This window comes from Panthera tigris, chromosome D3 (assembly GCF_018350195.1).
Source record: "Panthera tigris isolate Pti1 chromosome D3, P.tigris_Pti1_mat1.1, whole genome shotgun sequence".
Classification (NCBI taxonomy): Eukaryota; Metazoa; Chordata; class Mammalia; order Carnivora; family Felidae; genus Panthera; species Panthera tigris.
The window spans coordinates 41,018,783-41,045,044 of record NC_056671.1 but is presented as its reverse complement, the minus strand read 5'-3'; the positions used below and the strand labels follow the sequence as shown (position 1 = coordinate 41,045,044).

At 35.6% G+C, this 26,262-nt stretch overlaps 1 protein-coding gene across 2 annotated transcripts in view; it reads left to right on the top strand.

The window, feature by feature from the left end:
• SMCHD1 (structural maintenance of chromosomes flexible hinge domain containing 1) overlaps positions 1 to 26,262 on the top strand; it is a 169,622-nt gene that overhangs the window by 133,305 nt on the left and 10,055 nt on the right. The window contains exons 45-48 of one of the 2 annotated variants that reach the window (XM_007089496.3): positions 5,044 to 5,215; positions 15,138 to 15,296; positions 15,560 to 15,674; positions 22,942 to 23,984. In XM_007089496.3, coding sequence (XP_007089558.1) covers positions 5,044 to 5,215; positions 15,138 to 15,296; positions 15,560 to 15,674; positions 22,942 to 22,966 — 471 coding nt within the window. In that variant the 3' untranslated portion in view covers positions 22,967 to 23,984. Of the gene's footprint in view, positions 1 to 5,043; positions 5,216 to 15,137; positions 15,297 to 15,559; positions 15,675 to 22,941; positions 23,985 to 26,262 lie in introns of those variants that run through there. The other variant, XR_006209810.1, reaches the window with a different exon arrangement.

Genomic DNA, 26,262 nt, shown 5'->3' with positions numbered 1-26,262 from the left:
AGATGTTACTGTCTTAAAGAATAAGCTTATGGTGGTGAGGGGAAGGGAAAAATGAGTAGAGAGGAGTGGGAGATACAGACTTCCAGTTATGGAATGAATAAACTGTGGGATTAAAAGACATCATAGGGAATTTAGTCTGTTCTACTGTGATAGCGGTCTGTGATGACAGACGGTAGCTACACTTACGGTTAGCACAGCATAACTATAGAGATGTCGAATCACTATGTTGTGGCTTGAAACTAATGTAATGTGTGTCAACTATACTCAAAAAATGTTTTAGTTAATTTAAAAATATTCTTGTGTTACTTTAAACAAACTGAAAGAATATGTTGTTTACTGTTGGATGTGCTAAGGATTATCACTTCTATATTACTTTTAAGTTTTACTTATAAAAAAGGAAATCTCTGAAGGATGGCTTTTCAAAGGGCACTTCCAGAGATTGAATAAAATAATACACATAAAGCATTAAGCTAAGAGCCTGGAATATGGTAAAATTCCAGTAAAGGAAAGTTCTGTCTGTATCTGAGATCCAGAGGTCTTGAATTCTTTGATACAAAAGAAGTATTAAGTTTAGTAAGTATAGTGTTAGGAGTTCGGAAATACCAGGTAGTAAACATGTATGAAAAACATTATAGGCTCTCAGATTACTATAACTGAAAATGAGTAAGAATATTTGCAATTATGTAAGAGAAAACAGAGGCCAGTTTAAAATACTAGCCAGTATCTACAAATAGTGTATTCTAGAATCGTGGGTACCTTAGAGATGATATGCTTCCACTTTCTAAATGAGAAATCTCTGAAGGATGGATTTTCAAAGGGCTCTTCTTAAGCTCAGGAAAAATAATGGATGTGTACCAAATCACATCCACTTATGGCAGAACTAGAACCGAGAAGTTTTTCTTTGCACCCAGTTAAGAAGAAATAATAAATGTACTCTGATTTAGGAGAGCTGAGTTAGCGAGATTACTGAAAATTACGCAACTAATTGGGGAGTAGTATTTGGCATATTGATGAATGTTTCCATGGGAGCCCAATAATGACTTGTAACATATTGTACCAGCGAACACTTGTGGATGGAGAAGGTACTATATTCTGGTAGTGGTTAGAATGTGTATATATCCTAAATTATAGAGTAGAAGTCATACCCATTAAATGTCATGACAACATGGAATCTTACTAGTGAGAATAGAAGTAACAAATTGGATAGTAACTGGAAGATTCTAGTTCAGTCAGTATTTAGACAATGTGTATGAGACATAGTGGATGCTATTAAATGTTGAACAACTGGCTCTCTGGTGAGTGGGGTGATAGGACCCTGGTTTGTAGCTTTTGCCCAAGGTGTAAATCCTCCATCATGGCTGATTTCCAGTGGCCTATGTGTAGCCACTGAATGAGACGCTCAGGAGAGTTTGCTCTCTTGACTTGATAAACACTGACTCCAGCATACCACCAGGCACAGTGCTAGGCACTGAGGGCTATCAGAGACAACTCAGAGGAAATTCCTGCAAGGATAAACTAAAAGGCTGTTTCTGGCTACGTAGGTTATATATTGTAAGGTATGAACTGTCAAGAAAGTAGGATTTCTAAGTGAAGGTGGAACTCAGATAAACAGAACTCTAAAGCCAGGATTTGCCTAGAGAACATTTGTCAAAGTAATTGAACTAGAGCATTATTTTTCATTCCTTTGAGAGACTCAGAGGGTAAGAGACAAAACCCAGGGCTTTAACCAGAGTGGGGAATATGATAAAAGATCCCTTTCCCAATAAACTGGATCCCCCAAAGGGCTAAACCTTAGTGTAAGTTGAACAGAAAAAACTGTCACTTTGATCTCAACTCCAAGTGCCTCTGGAGACTGCAAGAAAATTACCTCTTTTGAACCTTGGCAATAGGTGGAAAAGGGAAAAAAACAAAATCAAACCATTTTCCTGAGAATTCATCAATATAAATAAATTGGCCTCTGTCTGTTTGCAACCTGTATTCATAATACTTGGGTGGTCTGAAAAATCTCAAGGTAAACATTTGATTTGACATGGTGCTGGACTGGTAGTGTCCTTAGATATCTGTTTGGAGGAAACAGATTGTCTCTGGAAGAATTCACCTTTATCTCAAACCTGAAATAATTTCCATAGTGAACGTAAAAGCAAATATTTTTCTTAAATATGTTTAATACAATTCAAGAAAAGTGTCAAAAATAAGAAAAGAGCAAGTTGACTTGAGAAAATCAAAGAGCTTCTAAAACTAGAAAATACACATAAACATGAAATACTGGGAAGGTTAAACAGTATAATAGAGAATTAGTGAATCAGAAAATAGGTCAGAAAAATTGTCCAGACTGCAGCCTATGGGGAAGGAATGACTGTAAGAGGAGGAGGAGGAAGTTGAGAGTCATGCAGGACAGAATGAGAAAATCTAAAAAAAAAAAAAAAAAAAAGTCTAATTACAGTGCCAGAGTGGAGGGAGAAAAAGATCATAAGGCAATATTTGAAGAATCTAATGGCTGAAAAGTTTTTAGGTTCCTCATAACTAATATAGCAAATACTGATTGCTTTGCTTCCAAAGTTTTGAATCAAGTCTTATAATTCCACCAGTTAAGTACTGTTCTAAAGCTCTTATGAGAAAAGGCATTTATGGCATCCCTTTGTAACATTGTTTTCGGTAGTTTGTCACTGTTTTCTCTTCCTGAATGCTATATGCCATTTCTACAGAGTCAACCCCTTGTTTTTATTCACCCCTTCCTAGTCCCCAGGGCAGGTAATTTCCCAGAGCTATACGGCTTTTGCTCATTCACTGAATTGGCAAAAGGTGTCATTATCTTTTTTGTCCAAATTCAGTGTTTAGGGGGTAGAACCATAAGATTGAAGGATACTTTAAGAGTTGAAACTGTCCATGAAAGTAGTATTTGCAGAACTGTTGTGAAAGGGAGCCAAACTGTCCTTTTTCCTGGAGGCTTATAAACTCATATTGTCATTCTACTGACGAGAATGGACAAGTCTGTAAATAAATTTGGGTGTGTGTGTTATTTAAGATGATATCAAATCCTTAAAAACATTGCATGAATCCTGATAAATGGATAGTACATGAATACAGTTTGTATTTTTAATGTTCACTTAAATAAAACATAAATCCAGGGACGCTTGGTTGACTTGGTTAAGCATCTGACTCTTCATTTAGGCTCGGGTCATGATCTCGGAGTTTGTGGGATCAAGCCCCATGTGGGGCTCCACGCTGACACTATGGGGCCTACTTGGGATTCTCTCTCTGCCCCTCCCCTGCTCTCACACTCTCTGTCTCAAAATAAATAAATAAAACTTAAAAAAAAAAAAAAAAGAAATCTGCAAATTCAAACCAAAACTAAGAAAGTTGTGCCTGTTTGTAGTAAAACAAAAAGATTTATTTTACCAGAGTTTTCCACAGATTTTCTTCTTACTGCGTTTAAATTTTTTTTTGAGATTTTTTAGTGTTAATTTCTACACCCAGTGTGGGGCTCAGACTTAAAACCCAGAGATCAAGAGTTGCATGCTCTACTGAGCCAGGCACCCCTACATTTAATTTTTTTTTAAGTTATTTACTTATTTATTATTTTTATTTATTTATTTATTTTGAGAGAGAGCTTGCATGCACGCACAAGCTGGGGTTGGACAGAGAGAGAAGAAAGAATCCCAGGCGGGCTCTGCACTAACAGTGCGGGGCTCGAACCCACAAACCATGAGATCATAACCTGAGCCAAAGTCAGATGCTTACCTGACTGAGCTACCCAGACACAACCCTGCATTTAAATTTTTTAAAAAGTATCCACCTCAGTGGGAAAACATTTGTAAAGTACCCATAGAATTATATTGAAAGAATAAATACTAGTCATGATTTTATATTACGTTTTTCATTTGTTGCTATTTTTCATTTTTAAAAAAATCAAATTTTATTTAATATTTTATTTTTATAATTCAGAGACTCTTTAACCCCAATATTAGATTGAATTAGGCATTTTTACATATTGTTAAATTGTGTTCTTCAGTCATTTTTTTAAAGTATGCATTTTATTTCACTGTGTGTATGTACCATAATTTATGTAACTTGTTGAGACATGCAAGTTTCATATCTTTTATTAAAACAATGTTTTAGTGCACATTGTTCACATCTGTGATTTTTCTTCAGAATAAATTCTTAAAAGTGGAATTGCTGACTCATGCAAAACGTTAAGCTTTGTAATACTTGTTACATTTCCTTTGAGAATGGCTGTCCAGAACAGATTAGTACAAGAGGACCTTTCTACATAGCTCTCCCAACATTCAAAGTGGTGTGTGGTGTGTGGTAACATTTTGAGTAATGAAAAGACATTACCTGAATTCCACTTCTCTCATTTTTCATTTTATTTTTTTGTCTGTTTTCTAGACCTTTTGTGAAAAAACATTTTTAAAAATCATGAAATACTAAACCCAGTGTTTTTCTTTTATTCTGACTTCTCTGAAGCATTAGAATTCTTCACTAACCCTTCCTACTTCCATTCCATGACTTGGCTTTACTACATAATTCTAGTCCTCCCAACTCTGACATTATTAGCTCTTTTTCTTCCCATAGTTGAAATTACAGTTTTGTCCTCTAATGATTCAACCCTGTGCTTTTCTGTCTGTAGTCTTTGGTGTCATGCTCTTGGTATCCTTTGGTCATCTGGAAAACTTCTATCTAACAGAAGAAAACAGAGCTAGTGATGCTGCCCTGGTACTGCCGTGGCTTTCAGAAGCAAGTGGCTCTCTGGCTTGTCCCCCTCTCTTCCTTCCTCTAATCAGTCAAGCCATCAGTTTCACTTTTTCCATGTGCTGTGTCACTATTCCAGCTTAGGCTGACACTTGAGAAGTAATCGAATTCATCTCAGTGCCTCTGGGTTTTTACCCCAGTTCATCTTATACTTCGCTAACTTATTTTGTAAAAATACTAGCGTGATCATGTCATTTCTAATCTCAGAACCCTTAAGTGATTTCCTGTTTATTAGAACAATTGAGATACATTTTATAGGCTCACTAATTAATATTCATTTGCTTACAATAGGTTGTTAAAATTACACACTGCCCTACACTGCTCACCAGAGATGGAGATCGCATTCGAAGTAACGGAAAGTTTGGGGGCCTTCAGAATAAAGCTCCTCCAATGGATAAACTTCGGGGAATGGTATTTGGAGCTCCAATACCAAAACAATGCCTGGTCTTAGGGGAACAAATAGGTAGGTTGAATAAGTACTTAAAAATTTCTCATTTGATTTCGATCCTTTGAGGCTTGTGTACTAATACTCTGACATGAAAAGTGAACCAGTAAAAATCTGAATATAATGTTTTTGTCTAGTACCTTCAACTATCTTATATCAGGTAGTTTTGAATTACATAGAAGGTAGGTTTTCCTTCATTTTCATTCCTCTTGTTTTGAAATCAAGAAAATACTGTCCTTATTGAATAAATTAGTATTTCATCTAATCATCATGCTTCTTTTTATATTAAAATTGGTAACTATCTCGATTACAATTAAGAACCTGAGAATGTATGACATGTGACCTTCCTCCCCCATTTTCCCTTCTGCAGGCCTGTCCCCTTGTTTCTAGGCAGCTGATATAATTGCCTCTACATCTGTACTTTGAAGTGTGTATACTTTACTGGAGTCCCCTATAGGCTGTTGCCTTAGAGCCTGTTTGCCCTTACTTTTATATAGTTCTAATATGCTTGGGTATCTACTTTTGCAGCAAGAAAGTAGTGTGCTGTCATCATTGGCTTTAAAAAATACAGTAAATTATGGTAGAATACACATTATATAATACCATCTTGACCATTATTGTGTGGTTCAGTAGTGTTAAGTACATTCACATTGCTGTGCAACCAATTTCCAGAAATCTTTTTATTTTGCAAAACTGAAACTCTGTGTATTTGAACAGCAATGTCTCACTTTCCCTTCCCCCATGCGCATGGCAACTACCAGGGTTTCTGTCTGTGAATCTGACTACTGTAAGGCCTCATAAAAGTGGAATCATACAGTACTTGTCCTTTCGTGACTGGCTTATTTACTTAGCTTAATGGCTCCCAGGTGCATCCATGTTGTAGCATGTGTCAGAATTTCCTTTCTTTTTAAGCTGAGTAATATTCTCTTGTATCTATATACCATGTTTTCTTGTTAACTTTTATTAAAGTATAATATACATATAGAAAAGTGCACACTTGATAAACACAGCTTGATAGATTTTCACAAAATGAGCACTGCCCCTGTATTAAGGAATAAAACATTGTCACATCACAGAAAGTCTCTCATGCACTCCAGTCACTGCCTAACCCCCTCTCGAAAGGTAACAAGTACCTTGACTTAAAACTGCACAACTGTTTTCATACCTTATATAAATGGAATCATACAGTGCATACTTTTTTGTGTGTCTGGCTTTGTTCATTCAACACTGTGTATATAGTTGTTCCTTTTCATGCCAGGATAGTAGTCCATTGTGTAAATATACTGTAGTTTATTTCTTTATTCTACTGTTGAGGAACTTGGATAGTGTTCAGACTGGGATTAATATTTCAGCCACTAGCAATATTTAAAATAATAGTTGGAAAAGATGGTGGGAAGAAGGTTGTCTTGTGTTCTTTTATGAGATGGTCAGTCAGGTGCAGGTATATAAGAGGAGACACAGGAGAGGCTTGGGAAAACAAAGTGTATTATACTCACAGGTCCTAGAGACAGGAGGCATACAACATCACTTAAGGCCATGGAAAAATACGGAAAAAACATAAGGGTGGTGAGGAGGCAGAAGACAAGAGCAAGGAGAATGCTTAGGCTGCAGCCTTGATGAGGCTTTCCACAGGAAAGGCAAGGCATGACAGGGTGAAAATAGCTTAGGGTTGACTAGTTTGAGTAATTTCAGTGGGCTTTGGGCTATAGGTATGGTCTCTAGCTGGTTGCCTGGTACCTGGCCCTGAAATGATTAAGGCAAAGGAATACTGCTTCCTGGGGTGCACAGACTAGATAGAAGAGGTTTGACTCTGGATTGGTTAGTTTGCATATCAAAGCATGCTGGGCCTTTTGCTATCTAAGAATTGTCTAGCTCCATAGGGGGAAGTCTTTACCAAGCCAGAAAGGTTTTTTAAGATGTCAAAACATCATACAGAAAATTAAAATTGTGTATGATACAAAGAGTCATACTTCTGTGTATGGTGGCAGTGAATGTGTGCAAAAATCGTCTCTGTAGACAATAGGTGAACATCTAAATAAACTGATTTTAAAAATCAGAGGGGCACCTGGTTGGCTCAGTCAGTTAAGCATCCGACTTCAGCTCAGGTCGTGATATCATGGTTCATAGATTTGATCCCCACGTCGGGCTGTGCACTGACAGCCCAGAGCCTAAAGCCTGTTTCGGATTCTGTGTCTCCCGCTCTCTCTGCCCCTCCCCTGCTTCTGCTCTCTATCTCTCTCAAAAATAAAGGTAAATAAACTTAAAAGAAAAACATCAGAAAAAACAGGTCAGGGCCAATGAATCAACATAAAAAGTCTCAACTCATATCACTCTAGCACTACAGTTTATGGCAGTGGTTCCCAAGCCAGAAAGAATTACCTGTGGAACTTTAAAAATGCACAGGTGTGGTACCGACAGTTTTCAGTTTACATGGGCATCTTAATGTCAGTATAACAGCATAAAGCATTATCTAGATCTTTGGGAAAAAAGCATTTAATTCAAGATTGTTGTGCCCTTGTTGGGCTGTCAAATATGTAAAGTTAACAGATAATGCAAGGATTTCAAAAATATGTTACATACCCTTCTTGTTAAATATCTTCAAAAATACACTCCACCTGCAGACTAATGATTCAGCAGTAAGAACTCATTAAACGGTTTAAAAAATGAAATAAGATAATTTAAGATTATTCATATAAGATACTTTTGGTTGTAACCAGTAGTAATCAGCCATGACCACTTTAAACAAACAAGAATATACTGGAAGGAAATTGGAAGAAATCACGGATTCAGAGGAGATTGGAAACAGCCAAGACAAAATCAAGGATGACTCTGACATTCAGCATCCTTGAGTTCCTTGCACCCAGACCTCAGTTTGCATTTTTTAACATGACTCAGGGAGGTACCTGGCTGGCTCAGTCAGTAGAGCATGCGATGCTTGACCTCAGGGTCGTGAGTTGGAGCCCCACATTGGGCATGGAGCCTACTTCAAAACAAAACAAAACCCCAAAAAACATAACTCAGACTCTAAAACTCCTAGGAGAGAGATATTCCCTCCTTAATCAGCTGGCCATAGTTAGCTGATCAGATCAGATAGAACAAACAGAGCTTTGAGAGATTCACAGAGAAAAAGCAATTTTGAACTAGACCATCACCACAAAAATTTTCTCCTACTAGCACAATGAAAAGCAGAGTGTTTGTCTTCTAAGTAATTTTCCCTCACAGTGTTTTGCATCACAGTATTTGATAAGAGATAAGAGCAAGTAAAATCAGCATAAAACATAAAAAATAGGTACTTACATGTTATAAAATAAAGTGATTAAAAATGAGATCTTGAATAACATGTAAGTACATGAATTTTTTTCATTAAAAAGCAAAGACACTTAGATTTTAAAAATCTAATCCCAGGATATATAAAAATTGTCATTTGTTGGGTGCTTAATATATATGAAGAAGTTACAATAAAGGTAGAGGAAGTGAGTAAAGAGAAACTTGAGAAAATTTAAATGACAAACACAGTGCCACATGATTAGTAAACTGTAAAACAGGAATCTGTTATGTAAAGGCTGTGTCTATGACACTGCTTTATGTTCTTTATAAGAAATCTAACAAAATATAAGGTAAAATTAAAGAATTAACAAAAATGTCATGTAGGGGGAGGGGGAGGGAAATAAAAAAAAAATGTCATGTAAACGTTGAATAGAAGTCCCCAATAACAGGTATTATTGATGCCAAAGTTAACCTTAAGGCAAAGACACTAAAAGGACAAAGATAAATTGATTTTCATAAAAGATGTATTCTATACTAGAGGTACAAAACTTAATAAACTTGATACAATAAATACAGAACCAAAATTTTTAAACTGTTAACAATAAAGATAGAAACATTTTGAGGAGCCATTATTACATGACAAATTATTAGTCAAAAAAATAAGAAATTACCACCTAATAAGTTGCATTACCAGTATCTTCTTAGATATTTATAGACTATGTCACAAAAATTGGTCATACTTTCAGTGGATCAAATTGCTCCTCAGCTACAGTGAGACTACAAATGTTAAAAAAGCAATAATTTTACTTAGGGTACGTTTTGTGGCGTAAGGTAATAGAACTCTAAAAGTAACCATTCCTTTTCTCCCACAGTAACTACCCCAGAGAGTATACATTTAGAAATCAGTATTTCATCAAAAAAGATAAAGTTTAAGTGTTATGAATTAGACTGAGGAGACATGAAGATAGCCAACATCACATATAGATCAAATCTACAGGCTGAATGCTTTTATTGTTAAATGAGAAAGAAAATATTCAAGTCAAATGACAGGAAAAAAAAATACATTTCAAGAAACAAGTACAACCAAATGAATTAAAAAAAAAAAATCTTGTACTGAATATGTAATTCCTAGAGATGGTCTTGGGCAAGAACAGATACAAGAGGAATATTGGGTCAGAGCATCTATTTAGACAAAGAGAAGCTTAGGTTTCTATATTATAAATACATTTAGCATCTCCAAATAAAATGGACTAAATTCTAGCAAACTGCAGATGAGCAAAATTGAATTAAATAAGACAGAAAATTTACATAGACCATTACCTGAAGAAGTATTCAGAAAGTTCATCCTATAGGGTTTTTTTTTTAAGTAAATTTTAAATATAAATTGTTGCAGAATATAAACATGGAGAAATACCCAGGTCATCTTACGAAATTAATAACAAACCTAGTATTACCACTCTTGAAATGTGTTCAGGAAGTTCTTGGCACAGTTAAATAGAAATAAGAGCTTAATATGGAAAGAAGTAGTTTAATGTTCCCTTTACCTACAGTGATTTTGCCCCAGATACGCGCATGGTTGGCTTCTTTCTTACCAGTCTGTACCCTCATGTTACGCCTTCAGAAAGAACTTCCTTGATGACCCTATCTGAAATTAGAAGGGATTTGTTATAGAAGTACTGAAAGAAATGAGAAAGTATTTCTCAGTTAATTAAAAAAAAATTTTTTTAAGTTTATTTATTTTGAGAGAGAGAGAGTGTGCGCACCCACAAGTGAGGAAGGGACACAGAATTCCAAGCAGGCTCTGTCACTGCAGAGCAGGGCTTGAACCCACGAACCATGAGATCATGATCTGAGCCGAAATCAAGAATGTTGCTTAACTGACTGAGCCACCCACGTGCCCTATAGTTATTTTTTTTTTTAAGTTTGCAGAAAATTTTAAATCACTGGAGAAAACAGAAAGGCAAATGATAAACTTGGAGGTGGGGGATTGCAACATATGCTAGAAAAAGGTATGATAGCCCTATTATTAAAAACAACCTTTAGGGGTGCCTGGGTGGCTCAGCTGGTTGAGCATCCAACTTCGGCTCAGGTCACGATCTCTCAATTGATGAGTTCGAGACCCGCATCGGGCTGTGTGCTGACAGCTCAGAGCCTGGAGCCTGCTTCGGATTCTGTGTCTGCCTCTCTGTCTGTCTGTCTCTCTCTGCCCTTCCCCCACTCATGCTGTCTCTCTGTCTCAAAAATAAACATTAAAAAAATTTTTAAGATAACCTTTAAAAAAAGGAAAGATTATAGGAAAATGGATAGATAATATAAATCAGCAATTTTCAGTGGAATAATAATAGTTAATATTTGAAGGCTTACTTAGATATTGGATCCTTTGTTAAGCTTGTCACTGGAATGATTTCATTTACTGCTGCTTTCATTGGATAGATGAGAATGTAGAGGCTCAAAAAGGTTAGATAACTTTCCCAAGTTCAGAACAGTATTTGTTTTCATTTTCACAGCGAAGTGAAAGAATAGAAAGAATATTGGTTTATTTCTGGATTACATAATTAAGATGATTTTCTTTTCCACTATCCTTTTCTATATATTTTTCCAGATCTGTGTGTCACTTTTATAATTAGAAAAGGTTCTAATTGTTCTTAATACTGAAGTTCTTTGAAGCAGTAAATGATCTTCTAGGGAATATGCTTACATAAACCATCCCACATATACCCAAGGCTTTTCTTTCCCTCAGGTGAATATTAAAAATAGCACATTTTTTCAAGCTAAATATTAGAAATGTTAAATGCTTTAATTGAATTTAGAATCTGGGAAATGCCTGATATAATGTTAAAAGGAAAATGGTTAGAACATACAAATGCAAATATCATACATGATAATTAAACATGCAAACTTCGTGGAATGAAAAACAAGAAAAAGGTAAGATGATACACCTACTGATTTTTTTTCTGACCTTTTCTGTATTATTTCACGTTTTTTATAGAGATCTCATAAGTAGAAATACCTCTTAAAAAAGTATTAATAACTGTGGACATTGTAGAAGCCAACATACAGACATATGTATTCTATGTCTGGCCAGCTTAGACATTGTTATATCATATTTAATTTAGTCTAATATTTAAACTCTCAGTTACTGCTGTCCATTTATTTTGTTGTCTTTTTAAGTAAAACCATTCTTAATGTTTTTAGAAGTAGTGACCAAGATTATTTAAGTGCTGTGGTTTTCAGGGCAAGGACATTTTGTTCTATTACGAAAATAAATAGAGCAGTAACAATGAACTTCCACGGACCTATCATCTAGTCACTCTTATTTCATTCATAACCCTCTTATCTCACAACTTGCTCTGTTCTCCTCTCTCCAGGTAGATTATTTTGGAGCAAATCAAAACAGAGGTTCTGTTTTTTTTCTCAACCAGTCATAAGTGCTGATCAGGTTTTTGCCAATGAAGTTCTTAGAATCATATAGAACATAAAAGTTTGAGGAGACCTAAATATTATTTAGTAAAGTCTACATGCCCGTCTACCTGCTTAAATCTTCTAGTAGTAAAAAAGTTGCTTTTGCCTTCTAAGCAGACTTTAAATATTTGCCTAATACCAGCCATTCACATATACTTTCAATTCCTTTATATTATTTTTAGTAACTGCTTACATGGTCATTCCTCAGGGTACATTGAAACAATCTATATATTTCTTTGATATGTTTCATACATAAATGAATGCATTGTATTTTGAGCTTTGTTCCCTTTATATGAAGTAATTTTTTTTTAAGTATTTTGCTGTTTTCACAATAAAATTTCATCAGTGGATTCCCTAGATAATTGAAAGTTTAAGACAACATACAAAGACTCACAAATCATTTATAAACAGAATTAAATGTGAATTTTGAAAGTTTCTCTTTGGCAAAATTCTTTTTAGTGAGTTAGGAAAGACTTTTATAGACCCCATAGTAAATAGAAGTTACATTTCATGAACAAAAAATTGGTTGTTAAGGCATATTAAATTAAGCTGCTAAAGGGTGCCTGGCTGACTCAAGTTGGTGGAGCATACTCTTGATCTTGGGGTTGTGAGTTTGAGCCCCATGTTAGGCTTAGAGATTACTTTAAAAAAAAAAAACTGCTACTGTCCATCTTATTCATAAAATATGAACCAACTGTTAGTGCTGCATTTAATGAGAAATATTAACTAATATTCCATCCCTCTGCTTATAAATAAAAGGAACCCTATTCTCTTAAAGTGTTTGAATATACTAATTTCTTGAGTATTTAAAAATGAAAAGGGGGGCACCTGGGTGGCTCAGTCTGTTAAGCATCTCTTAGTTTCAACTCAGGTTATGATGGTTGGTGCTCTGCACTGAGAGTGCAGAGCCTGCTTGGGATTCTCTTCTCTCTCACTGCCCCTCCCCTGCTCATAGTCTCTCTCTCTCTCTCTCTCTCTGTCTCTCTCTCTCTCTCTCTCTGTCTCTCTCTGTCTCTCTCTCTCTCTCTGTCTCTCTCTGTCTCTCTCTCTCTCTCTCAAAATAAATAGACTTTAAAAAAAGGTAAAGGAGGGGCGCCTGGGTGGCTCAGTCGGTTAAGCGGTCGACTTCGGCTCAGGTCATGATCTTGCGGTTTGTGAGTTCGAGCCCCGCGTCGGGCTCTGTGCTGACAGCTCAGAGCCTGGAGCCTGCTTCGGATTCTGTGTGTCCCTCTCTCTGACCCTCCCCCATTCATGCTCTGTCTCTCTCTATCTCAAAAATGAATAAACGTTAAAAAAAAAAAAACTAAAAAAGGTAAAGGAATATAAAAATACAAGAACCTCATAACTAACTTCATAAGAAATAGGATATCAGACTCTTAAGTATAGAAAACAAACTGATGGTTACCTTCCAGAAGGGAGGTGGGTGAAGGGATAGGTGAAATAGGTAATGGGGATTAAGGAGTCTGCTTTTTTATAATGAACACCATGTATTATATGGAAGTGTTGAATCACTTGTACACCTGAAACTAACAGAACACTGTGTGTTAATTGGAATTCAAATAAAAAATAAATAGAATATCAAGCCCTAATGGCCTGAAGTTTTGTGTATCTTCTTCTAAAGGGCAGCATTCTGATGTATACAGATCTGGAACATAATTTTGTAATTCAATCACATCCAAAATACGTACATTTTTACAGTATTTTACTATGTAAAGAATGTACTTTGCCATGTAAAGAATATACTATGTAAAGTAAGAAAACATAACATTACTAGGAAATTAAAAGTACTATCAGACTAGAAAACCAATCTTTTTTCTAGACACCTTTAAAAGTTCCCCATATGTCATAAAGAATTAAGGATCATCAGGGCCTTGTCATTACTCAGTTTTGTATAGAATATGTATTTAAATGTATGAATATACTGGGGCACCTGGGTGGCTCAGTGGGTTAAGTGTCTGACTCTTTCGGCTCAGGTCATGATCTCATGGTCATGAGATCAAGTCTCATGTCGGCCTCTGCACTCAGAGCAGAGATTTTCTCTCTCTGCCCACCCCCTCCCCCCCACATACACGCTCTGTCTGAAAATAAAGATTTTAAAAATAAATATATGAATATATTCATAAGCATACACAGATATGCATGTGTATTTTTTTGCTTCTCCATCAGAATGCTAGGTTTCTTTTCCAGACACTGTTCTTGCCCCTTAAAGTACAGAATATTTCATCTTATATCTGACTCTTAAATAATTATTCCATAATTTTATATGTAAACTAGTTTATATATTAAATGTTTGGGCATTTGTGTGTCCATTCTCATGCGTATTGATCATCATTTTGTGTGACCAGAGTGTCAAAGGCCAGAGAGTAAATATTTTAGGGTTTGTGAACCAAGAGGCAAAATTGAGGGTATTACTGAGGTATTTATATAACCATTTAGACTGTAACAATTTAAAACTATATAAAGCATTCTTGTCTCTTGGCTGTAATCTTCTGGCCTCTGAATTGGGAACCAGATTGTATTTAATAATATTAATATTTAGTGTCTAATAAATCATACAGGCAAAAAAAATAGTCTCAAACCTGAGTAACGTAATACATTTTTAGGCATAGTAAGTTTTAGAAAGTTAAGCTTTTTGAAAATAAAGTATCAAGAGTGCATTTTTGAAAGCTGTGTTTAATTTAAGGGTCATATGTGGAAGTAGTGATTTTCTAGCGGTACTATTTTTCTTTAAGTAATTTCTGTGTCCAGTGTGGGACTCGAATGCAGTATTCCCAGATCAAAAGTCACATGCTTCACCCACTGAACCAACCAGGTGCTCATAACCATACTATATTTAATGCATTTGCTCCCTTCTCCCCAAATTTCTCTATGTGGAATTAGAATGAATACTGACTATCAGACATAATATAAACATTGACTGTGAGAGTGATCCAATTCACAGAGCACTTTTACATAGAAAACTCTTTCCTGACACAGAAATAAATTTATTAAAGTCAAGCAATTGAAGAAAATTAAAATGTAATAAGCACCAGTCTTGTGCTGGGTCTAAACTATATTTTTATTTTGTTTACATTAAACAAAGTTTTGTGGCTTTAAAAGAAGTTCCCACATGCTACTATAATAAAATGCCCAGTGTTGCTAATTCTTCTTTCCTAAAACATTGACTTGATATATCAGTAGTTTTAATCAGTTATCTTTGGTTTCTTTGCAGATCTTCTTCAACAGTATCGTACTGCTGTGAACAAGTTGAACAATGTGATTGAGGACCTTAACCGTCAGTTAGAGTACCTTCACACTCCTGATATGAAGAAGAAAAAACAAGAACTTGATGAACAAGAGAAAAATCTGAAACTAATTGAGCAGAAACTAGGTTTGTGCTTGTTTTTTGTTAACTTCTACTTTCTCTGCATGAAGATAAATATATTATGATTAGAGAGAGTTCAACTATAAGAAGAAAGAAGGTGAATGATTCATAACTTAAGTTGATGCTCTTGTCCTCCAAGTCCTTTGATAAATGATTGTAAGCTGTTTTCTTAGCAGGAATAGTAAGAAGCATTCTCAGTATTGTTTATTAGTTCTTTTTATAAATGAAGATATACCTAAGTTCATTTTCTGCACTTTCTGTCTTTACAGGTATGACTCCCACGCGTAAGGGTAATGACTCATTGCGCCATCCAACAAAGGTTGAAATGACAGATTGTCCAATTCCTCCTAAAAGAATGAGAAGAGAAGCTTCAAGACAAAATAGGTGAGTTTATTGTGATCTGAGAGTTATTATTGGTTAGTTTATCAAAGCTCTTGGGTCATCATACTTAAAAACCAGCACAGGGGTGCCTAGGTGGCTCAGTTGGCTAAGTGTTCGACTCTTGATTTTGGTTTAAGTCATGATCTCAGAGTTAGTGAGTTCAAGCTCCACCTTGGGCTCTATGCTGGCAGCATGTAGCCTACTTGAGATTCTCAAAATGAATAAATACATAAACATTAAAAAAAATAAAAACATTTAAAAAAACAGCATGAATTATTTCTGATTTCCCCCTTGAGCCAGAATTAGGGTTTTGTTTTTGTTTTGTTTGAAAAATAAGTGATGAATAATGAAGATAAAACATAATTATTATATTGTCCTAGGATACTGCAGTTTTCTAAATGATTTTCGCTAATTATTTAGAAGTGTTTATAGTTGAAGCTATTTTATTTAAATTCAGTATTAAGATTTTTTTTTAATTTTTTTAAGTTTATTTATTTTTGAGAGAGAGAGCATGAGTGGAGGAGAGGCAGTGAGAAAGGGAGAGAGAGAATCCCAAGCAGGCTGTGCGCTGCCAGCCCAGAGCTCTATGTGGGGCTTGAATCCATGAAACCATAAGATCATGACTCAAGCCAAAACCAAGAGTGGGACGCTTAACCAACTGAGCCACCCTGGCATCCCTAAAATCAGTGTTAAGATTTAAATTGCATTTCTGTTGTTTGACCTACTTTGTAGATAAAATACATTCTGCTTCATAGGATCAGTAGCTTGCTAAGTTAGAATATACAGAACCATTTGTATGTTATTTACTTAAAAAGTGCTTATAATGGTTGGTTGGGAAAATCAGATACCACTTAGATAGCTCCCCAAAATCCCAGCAAAGCCATCTGCAGCCTAACTCAGTGGTAAGAAAACTGTCCTTTTTTAGATTAGGTGTTAGTAAGGCCATCCCATAGTGAGATACTATGTATGGTACTGGGGTTTCTTGTACATTATTTCAAAAGGTTTAAATATGGACTCTGCCTGAATAAATGTCTCATATTGACCTTAGAGGAGTTTCTTTGAGACTCTGGTGTTTGGGATTGGTATTCCATGCCCTTTCATCTACATATTCTACATTTATTCAGTAACTGTGTGAATGCTTATTTTGTGCTGTATGTTGCTGGGTGAGTAAAAATGGCATGGTTCTTTCCCCCTCATGGAGCTCTACAATCCTGTGCAGAAACATAGTTCCAAAAAGTAAACATTTTCCTATATATAAAATAATGTTAAGGTCTATGAAAGAAAAAAGGATTAAATGATAGAGAGTGGGGAAACTTGATTCTCAGGAAAGATCATTTTAGCAGAGAACTGAAGGGAAAGAAGCTGCCAGCCATACAGGGATTGGTTTCAGTCAGAGGGAAAACAGGCATGGAAGCTCAGAGAAAGTAACAAGTGTAGCATGTTTGAGGAACTGAAAAGATGCTTTTGTGTGGCTGAGGCATGGTGGAAAGAAGGAAGAGTGTTTGGAGAAGTAGCAAAAAGCCAGATTATCTGCCTCCCCTCTCCCCACAAAGATAAATCTGTGTTGCAAAAAATTGTGAGAGAAAATACTTTATATTTTATGTCCATTCTATGTTTTGAGTACCTAATATTGTGTGCTAACAAGGGGAAGGGTCTCTTAGAATAGCTTCCTTTAAAGTAAATTGAGAAGGAGAGCTACTGAAGTGATGAGATTATAAGAATACAATTCTCATCAATATGAGAGAGGTGTTTCCACACATGGGTATATGAATGATGTGTATTTGTTATGGGTACACAATATGTAGAAATTATTCTGACCACTGAAAGTGTGTTGGGACAGTACAGCATCGGAAAGAATATTTGCAATGGATTTAAACACATACAGTTTTTATAAATCACAAGTTCAAAATGCAAAAGAATCTTCATTGATGATCATTGGTAATTGCTAGGGTGCTGACTCATTGCTATAAAGATAGACATATTCATAAAGATATATGTGTTCTTTCTTATATGAACTGTGTTTCAGGGTAACCAAATGGAAAAAAAAAATTTTCATAGAAATTCTTTAGGGGTGCCTGTGTGGCTCAGTCAGTGAAGTGTCTGACTTTGGCCCAGGTCATGATCTCACGGTTTGTGGATTCAAGCCCCACATCAGGCTCTGTGCTGACAGCTCAGAGCCTGGAGCCTGCTTCAGATTCTGTGTCTCCCTCCCTCTCTCTGCACCTCCCCTGCTCGCACTCTGTCTCTCTTTCCAAAAATAGCATTAAAAAAAATTTTTTTTTAATTCTGATTTAAAATATTATTTATATAGGTGCACCTGAGTGGTTCAGTTGTTTAAGTGATCTTGATCTCAGCTCAGGTCTTAATCTCAGGGTTGTGAGTTCAAGTCCCACATTGGACCCTACACTGTGTGTGGAGCCTACTTAAAAAATCTTCAAATTGTAACATCATGATTTTGCCACCACTAATAAATAATAGATCCAGGCAATAATAATAGATACCCAAATGATTAGGTAAAAAGTTGATGGGAAAACTTAATAATGGAAAGATCAGATTGATAAACCTGAAGCCACTGATTGATCTTAGCAACACTAAAAGCAGGACATTTGCAATTGTGTGATTGAGTAGGAAGTAACCTGAATCCAATGAAGCTTCTAGTTAGTGCTTCCTGACTGAAGCTCTGTGGAAGAATTAAGCACTCGAGAAAATTATTTTCCCTAGGATGGAATGTAAATGGTAACCTTCTAGATGGTTTGGGAAGGAGGTTAATTCATTGCATCCAATCGATACCTTCCAACATAAGACCTTAATTCTCACAAACTGAGAACAGTTTGATTTAACTACCAGTGTACAGGAAATAAGGGGAATTTTGGAACAAGTTAAATGGTACCATCAGGAAGTAATCAGCCAATCCAGAATGTCAAGAATGGGACATTGTACAGGGCAAATGACTGGTTTTGTTAATTGGTCCCATAAAAGAAGGATAGGAAGAAGGATGAGCTAACTTTTGTAGGATAAAAGTGTTTGAAAGATGTAAGAATCAAATGCAATGTGAAATCCTTGTCTGAATCCAGATTTGAATCTTTAATATGACAACTTTGGAAAAATTTGGAGAAATTTTAGTGTCTCCTAGATATTAGATACATTAAGGAATTATTTTCTGTATAACATTATATAGTATTTACATTAAAATAAATATATTAGAAATGTGTACTGAGGTATTGGTTAAATAACCTCATGTCTGAGGTATACTCTAAAATACTGCAGGAGGGGGGAAAAAGTGACAGGATATCAAAAGAAGATTGGGCAACACATTATAAAATTATTGCAGCTTGAAATGGGAATTCATTATATTCCCTCTTTTTTCATGTAGGTTTACTATAATGTTTTTTTTTTCTTGGCAGTTTTTTTTTTTTTAATTTATTTCAGTAATGTCTATACCGAGTAAGGGGCTCAAACTCAACCGTGATAACAAGAGTCAAATGCTCTTCTGACTGAGGCATATAGGCACCCCTACTATAATTTTTAAAGAAGTGTTCTGTTTTTTAATTTATTATGGGGACCATATTTCCAGTTTTCTAAGAGACCAAGGAGAAAATTCCTGCCAAGCAGTTCTAGAGTAAAGTACACATTTTTAAAGTTGCACCATAGCCCCAGACCTTGTAGTTACTAAAGTACAACTATACATGTCACTGATTTGGATCTTAATTAAGATTTTAATTAAGATTTTGTAGCAATTCAGAGGTGGCATGGGCTAGAGTTGATTTTTTTTTTTTTATGTTTACTTATTTTGAGGAGCATGAGCAGGAGAGGTACAGACTCTCTAGAATCCCTATCAGGCTCCACACTGTTCATCACAGAACGTGACTCGGGGCTTGATCCCAAGGACCTCAAGATCATGACCTGAGCCAAAATCAAGAATCAGATGCTTAACTGAGCCACCCAAGTGCCCTGGTTTTTTAGTTTATCATTATGTTGTTAGTAGTGGTAGTATCATTTTCATTAAAGTCATACATGTATATAAATCAAATGCCATATAAGATTTAATGTTCTGTAATGTGAGCCACATGTTTTATTCTTTAAGTTTTCTAGGAGTTGTGTTAAAAAGAAACAGAGGCACCTGGGTGGTTCAGTCAATTAAGTGTCCATCCTGGATTCAGGTCATGATCTCATGGTTCATGGGTTCAAGCCTGGGTAGGGTTCTCTCCTGTCAGTGCAGATCCCACTTCGGATCCTCTGGCCCAACCCCTTCCCCTACCCCCCCCCCCCCCCGTGTGCGCGCGCGTGCTCTCTCTCTCTCTCTCTCAACATAAATGAATAAACTTAAAAGAAGAAGAAACATTAATAGATTTTTTTAAGTTTATTTGAGAGACACAGTGACAGCACAAGTGGGGGGAGGGTCAGAAAGAGAAGGAGAGAGAGAATCCCAAGCAGGCTCCACGCTGCCAGCGCAGAGCCAGCACAGGGGTTTGAACTCAAGAAACTGTGATACCATGATCTGAAATGAAACCAAAAGTCAGTTGCTTAACAGACTGAGCCACCCGGGCACCCCTTAATAATTGATTTTTTTGAATCTAGTATATAAAATATTATCACTGTAACATGTAAATAGTGTAAAAAATTTTTGAGATATTTTAAATTCTTTTTTTTTATACAAAGTCTTTGAAAATCAGAAGACTGTAAATCTCTAAGAACTAGTTACATTGCAAGTGCTCTGAGCCACACGTGGCTGGTGGCTACCATATTGGAGAGCACATATGAAAAGGGGCTTATGATGATGAAATCATGTATCCTATGCGTTCTCACCCATCCCATTCCCAGAGACAACTTTACTCAGTTTTAGTTATTCTGTTGCTGCCTCCGTATTTTTTATATACTGTGTCTGTCTTGTTTTACCAGCTTTAAGACAGTACAACTCACCTGGCCCCTTAGTGTGGAAGTCCATATTGCTTGGCCGACCTAATGACTTTTGGACTGAATTGTTTGGAGGTGTTTTAGAACTTTCCATCATGATGCAGAAGGAGTTATAGTCACAAAAATCAGAATATATTATTAGGAGAAGGATAGAGCCAGGATAAGGTGACAGATTACAAATACTGTTACTGAAAAAACTAAAGTCAAACTTCACAGAAAAATAGAAAAAATACATGAAGACAACAAAGGAGACACAAAAAAACAATTCTGACTATTGGGAATCCTAGAATGAAGAAAATGGAGAGGCAAAAATATGTGAAAGAGAATTTCCCAGGGATTATTAATACATGAAAGGGCCCACTGAAGGCCCAGCACACTGACCATACTGGCACAATGACTGATGTACCAGAATATATTTCATAGTAAAATTTTAGAGTATCAAGGGAGAGGGGAAGAGCATAAATGTTTCCAGAAAGCAAAACAGAACCATATTGTCTGTACAGCTTTTGACACACAGAAAATAAAGCATTGTTGTTTACCTTTGTGGTAGCAGTGTTAGAAGTTTAAGGTTGAAAATGTGGTTTTGCATCCTGTTTATCTTTGGAAGATTTAAAATGTTTAAGCTTCCATTTAAAATTTAAATTACTGGGGCGCCTGGGTGGCTCAGTCGGTTAAGTGTCCGACTTCGGCTCAGGTCATGATCTCGTGGTTCACGAGTTCGAGCCCCGCATCGGGCTCTGTGCCGACAGCTCAGAGCCTGGAGCCTGCTTCTGATTCTGTGTCTCCCTCTCTCTCTGACCCTCCCTCCATTCATGCTCTCTCTCTGTCTCAAAAGTAAATAAACGTTAAAAAAAATTTTTTTAATTTAAATTACTGTTTAATTAGTAATTTCCTCATCCCTAATCTCTGCCAGTTCTCCATAGATCTTGAACCAATAATTCTTGCACAATCTCAAAAGCTTCAGAGCATTTGAAATGAAAATATCTTGAGGTACCTGGGTGGCTCATTCAGTTAAGCATCTGACTCTTGGTTTCAGCTCAGGTCCTGATCTCATGGTTGTAAGATCGAGCCTCCATGTCAGGCCCTCTGCTGACAGTGCAGAGCCTGCTTGAGATTCTCTGTCTCTCCCTCCATCCCTCCTTCTTTGTCTGCCCCTCCCCCACTCACATGTGTGCGCTTTCTGTCAAACATTAAAATATATATATCTTAACAGAATTGAAATACTGATATATTTCATCCATACAGTTGGAAACAAATTTAATATTAAGTAGTAAATAGCATAACTTTGTATTTACGTTATTTTTATTTGTATGTATATTACATACTTCTGTATGTTAACTTTTATAGAGATTACATACTATATTTTGTCAACTCTAAGATGATATTATAAGAATCAACATTATTTTATGAAACATTAAAACATTGCAGATTTACTCATGACATTAAAAGGTAGGCTTCCAAGATGTTAAATGTGGATCTTAGAATCCACAAAATATGTTTGGCCATGTATGATAGTGTGCAGTAGGCTCATTTTCTTCAGTAGAGGCTTCAGTTTCCTAATTCATTTTCTACTCATAGAGTTAAAAATTAGCTGTTTATCAAAAATGTGCATCTTCTGTTTGGAGATGGCAGTTCAGGGAACTCTCTTTAGGAAATAAAGTATTGAGATATATCTGACAAAAAAAATACTGGCATACATATATATATAGATATAGATGGATCTATATATATATCTAGATCTAGATATAGATAGATATATCTAGATCTAGATCTATATATATATATCTAGATCTAGATCTAGATATATATATAGATATATCTAGATCTAGATCTAGATATATATATAGATATATCTATCTATATCTAGATCTAGATCTAGATATATATCTCAAAGTGTTGTTCATTGTGTTCATGTCTATATGAATGGGATTATCAGTATTTTTAAATGTTTTTCCTTTTGCTGGTATTTTGTGACTTATCTATAGTAAGCATTATAATTCTTGTTTATTTCTAAAGCAGTAATCTAAGGAAAAGGGGAAAAGAAAAGCAAAAATCTTAAGTTTTGAGGTCTGAGATATGCCAATCAAAGAACTATAATACAAATTACCTGTTACTCTATATGTTAAGTACTGCTTTTATTTTTGAGGATTTCTCTCTTTCTTGGCATACATGTGAAAGAAGTAATTATATACAAGGATTCAATTGAATATGTTTATACCAAGAATTAACATAATTAATGGAACATAGTTCCATTGGGTTCTTAACCATCTTTGTCTGATGTGGGAGTTTAGGAAAGGAAAACTGTGGTACCTAAAATTTATTACGTTTTTTTTTTTTTTTCCCCCGCTTTGACTAGGATTATAACCAAATCAGATGTGTGAACAGAGAAGAGGGAACCATTGGTCTCACTGAGAATGCCCTGCCTTCTGCAGCTCTCTTTCAGAAGACCAAGAGAGTGACTTACCAGACTGAATATTTCTGGGGGATGATACAACTATCTGGGCATGCATTTTGATGTCAATCCAGATAGGACTGGAAACAGCCATTCAGTTTTTTGAAACTCACTGGACAGTATGGATTTACTGGAATTATTGCAGTCATCATGCCCTTTGGTTGTTATTATCTTGCAAATGTGTCAGGAAAATACGCAAATATGGCAGTGACTATAGAACTGGCACATAGCATTTATTAATCCTGAAGAAAAGTATATGTACTATTTTTCAGTATGATTATCATGGATATGCTAGAACTATTTCTTGGAAAAAAAACCTTTTTAATACTTTTGTGTGAATTTATTTAACAAAACTGTTTTGTCTGTTGTGTCTAAGGAAAGTTCTAGAGGTTAGGTATTTAATTGTAAATATGTGAGGGAACTCTTAATGAAGAATTCAGAATAAAAATAGAAAAAGCACAGGTATCTGGGAATTCAGATATTAAGATACATGGAAAAACGTTCAGTTGATGAGTGAACTTGTGACAGCAGTAGCATTTTAAATTTCTAAAGACTTATCCTGTATATATATAAGATATGCAGCGGCATCAATTTTTATAAGTATTGTTTGACTTTATTAATACTAGATGATATAGTCTCAGCCTTAATTCTACATTTTCATTATTTTGTAATTTTTTATTACTATTTTTAAAGGGTTAAAGAAGTACACTCCCACATTAATGTAATAATAGTCTACTAGAAAGTTGCTGCAAAAATGTTCAAATTGCGTTTTAATTCAAGCTAAATGTCAATATATATGTCTTTGTGTAAGTCCAGGACTATTGTTCTGTGAAGTTATTTTGTAAGGAAATGCTTTTGGTACAGTTTTGTGTCCCAGGAAATGTGTGTGTTTTTTAATCCTTTCTGAGTATACAGTAAGGTTAATAAAGAGGATTGTTTCTTCCCTATTAGATAAGTGGTTTCCTTTTTTAACATTGAAAGCTCTATAAAAGTTAAGTTGGTAAAACAAAGCTAGAGGCATCACAATTTTGGACTTCAAGCTATGTTACAAAGCTATAGTCATCACAACAGTATGGTGCTGGCACAAAAACAGACACATAGATCAATGGAAGAGAATAGAAAACCTAGAAATGGACTCAAAACTATATGGTTAATTAATCTTTGACAAAGTAGGAAAGAATATCCAGTGGGAAAAAGACTGTCTCTTCAACAAATGGTGTTGTGAAAACTGGAGAGCAACATATAGAAGAATGAAACTGGACCACTTTCTTACAATGTACACAAAAATCAAAATGGTTGAAAGACCTAAATGTGAAACAGGAAACCAACAAACCCTAGAGGAAAACACAGGCAGCAACCTCTGACCTTGGCCAGAGCAAATTCTTACTAGACACATCACCAAAGGCAAGCGGGAAAAAATGAACCACCAGGACTTCAAAAAAGATAAAAAACCTTCTGTGCATTGAAGGAAACAATCAACAAAACTAAAAGGCAGCCTACGGAATGGGAGAAGATACTTGCAAACAACATATCCGATAAAGGGTTAGTATCCAAAATCTGTAAAGAACTTACCAAGCTCCATACCCAAAAATAAATAATCCAGTTAAAAAACGGACAGAAGACATGAATAGATTTTTTCCAAAGAACACCTCCAGATGGTTAACATACCTGAAAAGATGCTAAACATCACTGATCATCAGGGAAATACAAATCAAAACCATGATGAGATGCCACCTCCCACCTATCAGAATGGCCAGAATTAACACAAGAACCAACAGATGTTGGTGAAGATGCAGAGGGGACAGTAAGAGGCTCACCTCTTTTAAGGACACAGCACCACTGAATGCATGGGACAGTTTGTAACTTTTTTCCCCCCAAACTCAAGATACTTTACAAGGCTCTGAGGAATAGGATATTTAGTTTGTGTAAGAATCATTAGCCTTAGTGCCAAATAAATTCAACTCAAGGTTTTAATGTATACAAAGGCTACAAAATACAGATTTGAGGGGACGTATGTACCCCGATGCTTACAGCAGCATTATCAACAATAGCCAAACTATGGAGAGAGCCCAAGTGTCCTTCAACTGATAGATAAATAAGATGTGGTATAGGGACGTCTGGGTGGCTCAGTCGGTTAAGTGTCCGACTTCAGCTCAGGCCTGACCTCATCATTCATGAATTTGAGCCCTGCATCAGGCTCTGTGCTGACAGCTCAGAGCCTGGAACCCACTTATGATTCTGTGTCTTCCTCCCTGTGAGACACTGTGTCTCTGTCTCAAAAATTAAAAAAAAAATTTTTTTTAAGAAGATGTGGTATATATAGACAATGGAATATTAGCCACCAAGAAGAATGAAGTCTTGCCATTTACAATAACAATCATGGAGCTGGAGTGTTTTATGCTAAGCGAAATAAATACAAATACCATATGATTTCACTCATGGAATTTAAGAAAGAAAACAAATAAACATACGGGTCAGGGGGAGAGTGAAACAAACCATAATGGACTCTAGAGAACAAACAGGGCTGATGGAGGGAAGTAAGTGGGAAGTGGGTTAGATGGGTGATGGATATTAAGGAGGGCACTTGTGATGAGCACTGGATGTTGTGATGAATCACTAAATTCTAAAACCAATAATGTACTATTACATGTTAACTGACTAGAATTCAAATAATTTGAGAACAAAGAAAAATACAAAAATTACCTTGGTAAAAACTGTTAGGGTATTTATCTTTATAATTGGAAGTGATTTAACTTTTGTTGAAGAAGGAAACAAAATGGCAATAATTTAGGAAAATTGGATTCCTTTCAAATGACACTATTTCTTACTAGTTAGATGTTAGCTAAAAGCTCCATCTTCTAAATTTTTTATACTTTTGGCTGTATGTATGACTTGGTTACTTAACAATCATTATGAAATGGGTGAGATAAATTCTGTAATACTTTATATGATTTTCAAATACTTGTTAGTAACAAGTTTGTATTTGTATCCATTTTATACTGTAAGAAATGTCTTCAGTTATATTAGCTAAACATTTTCATGGAATCATCTCTTCCTAGGGCTTCATGACTATGTAATTATATTTATACATGTTCATTTTTTTTTGCATGTCTGTTGGACAGTGTTTCTTACGACTTCAAAATTTAAGTTGTTACTTGTTATTAGCATGTATATGCTTAGATTTAGGGATAGATAGGTAGCAACATTAAAATTCATTATAGGGCA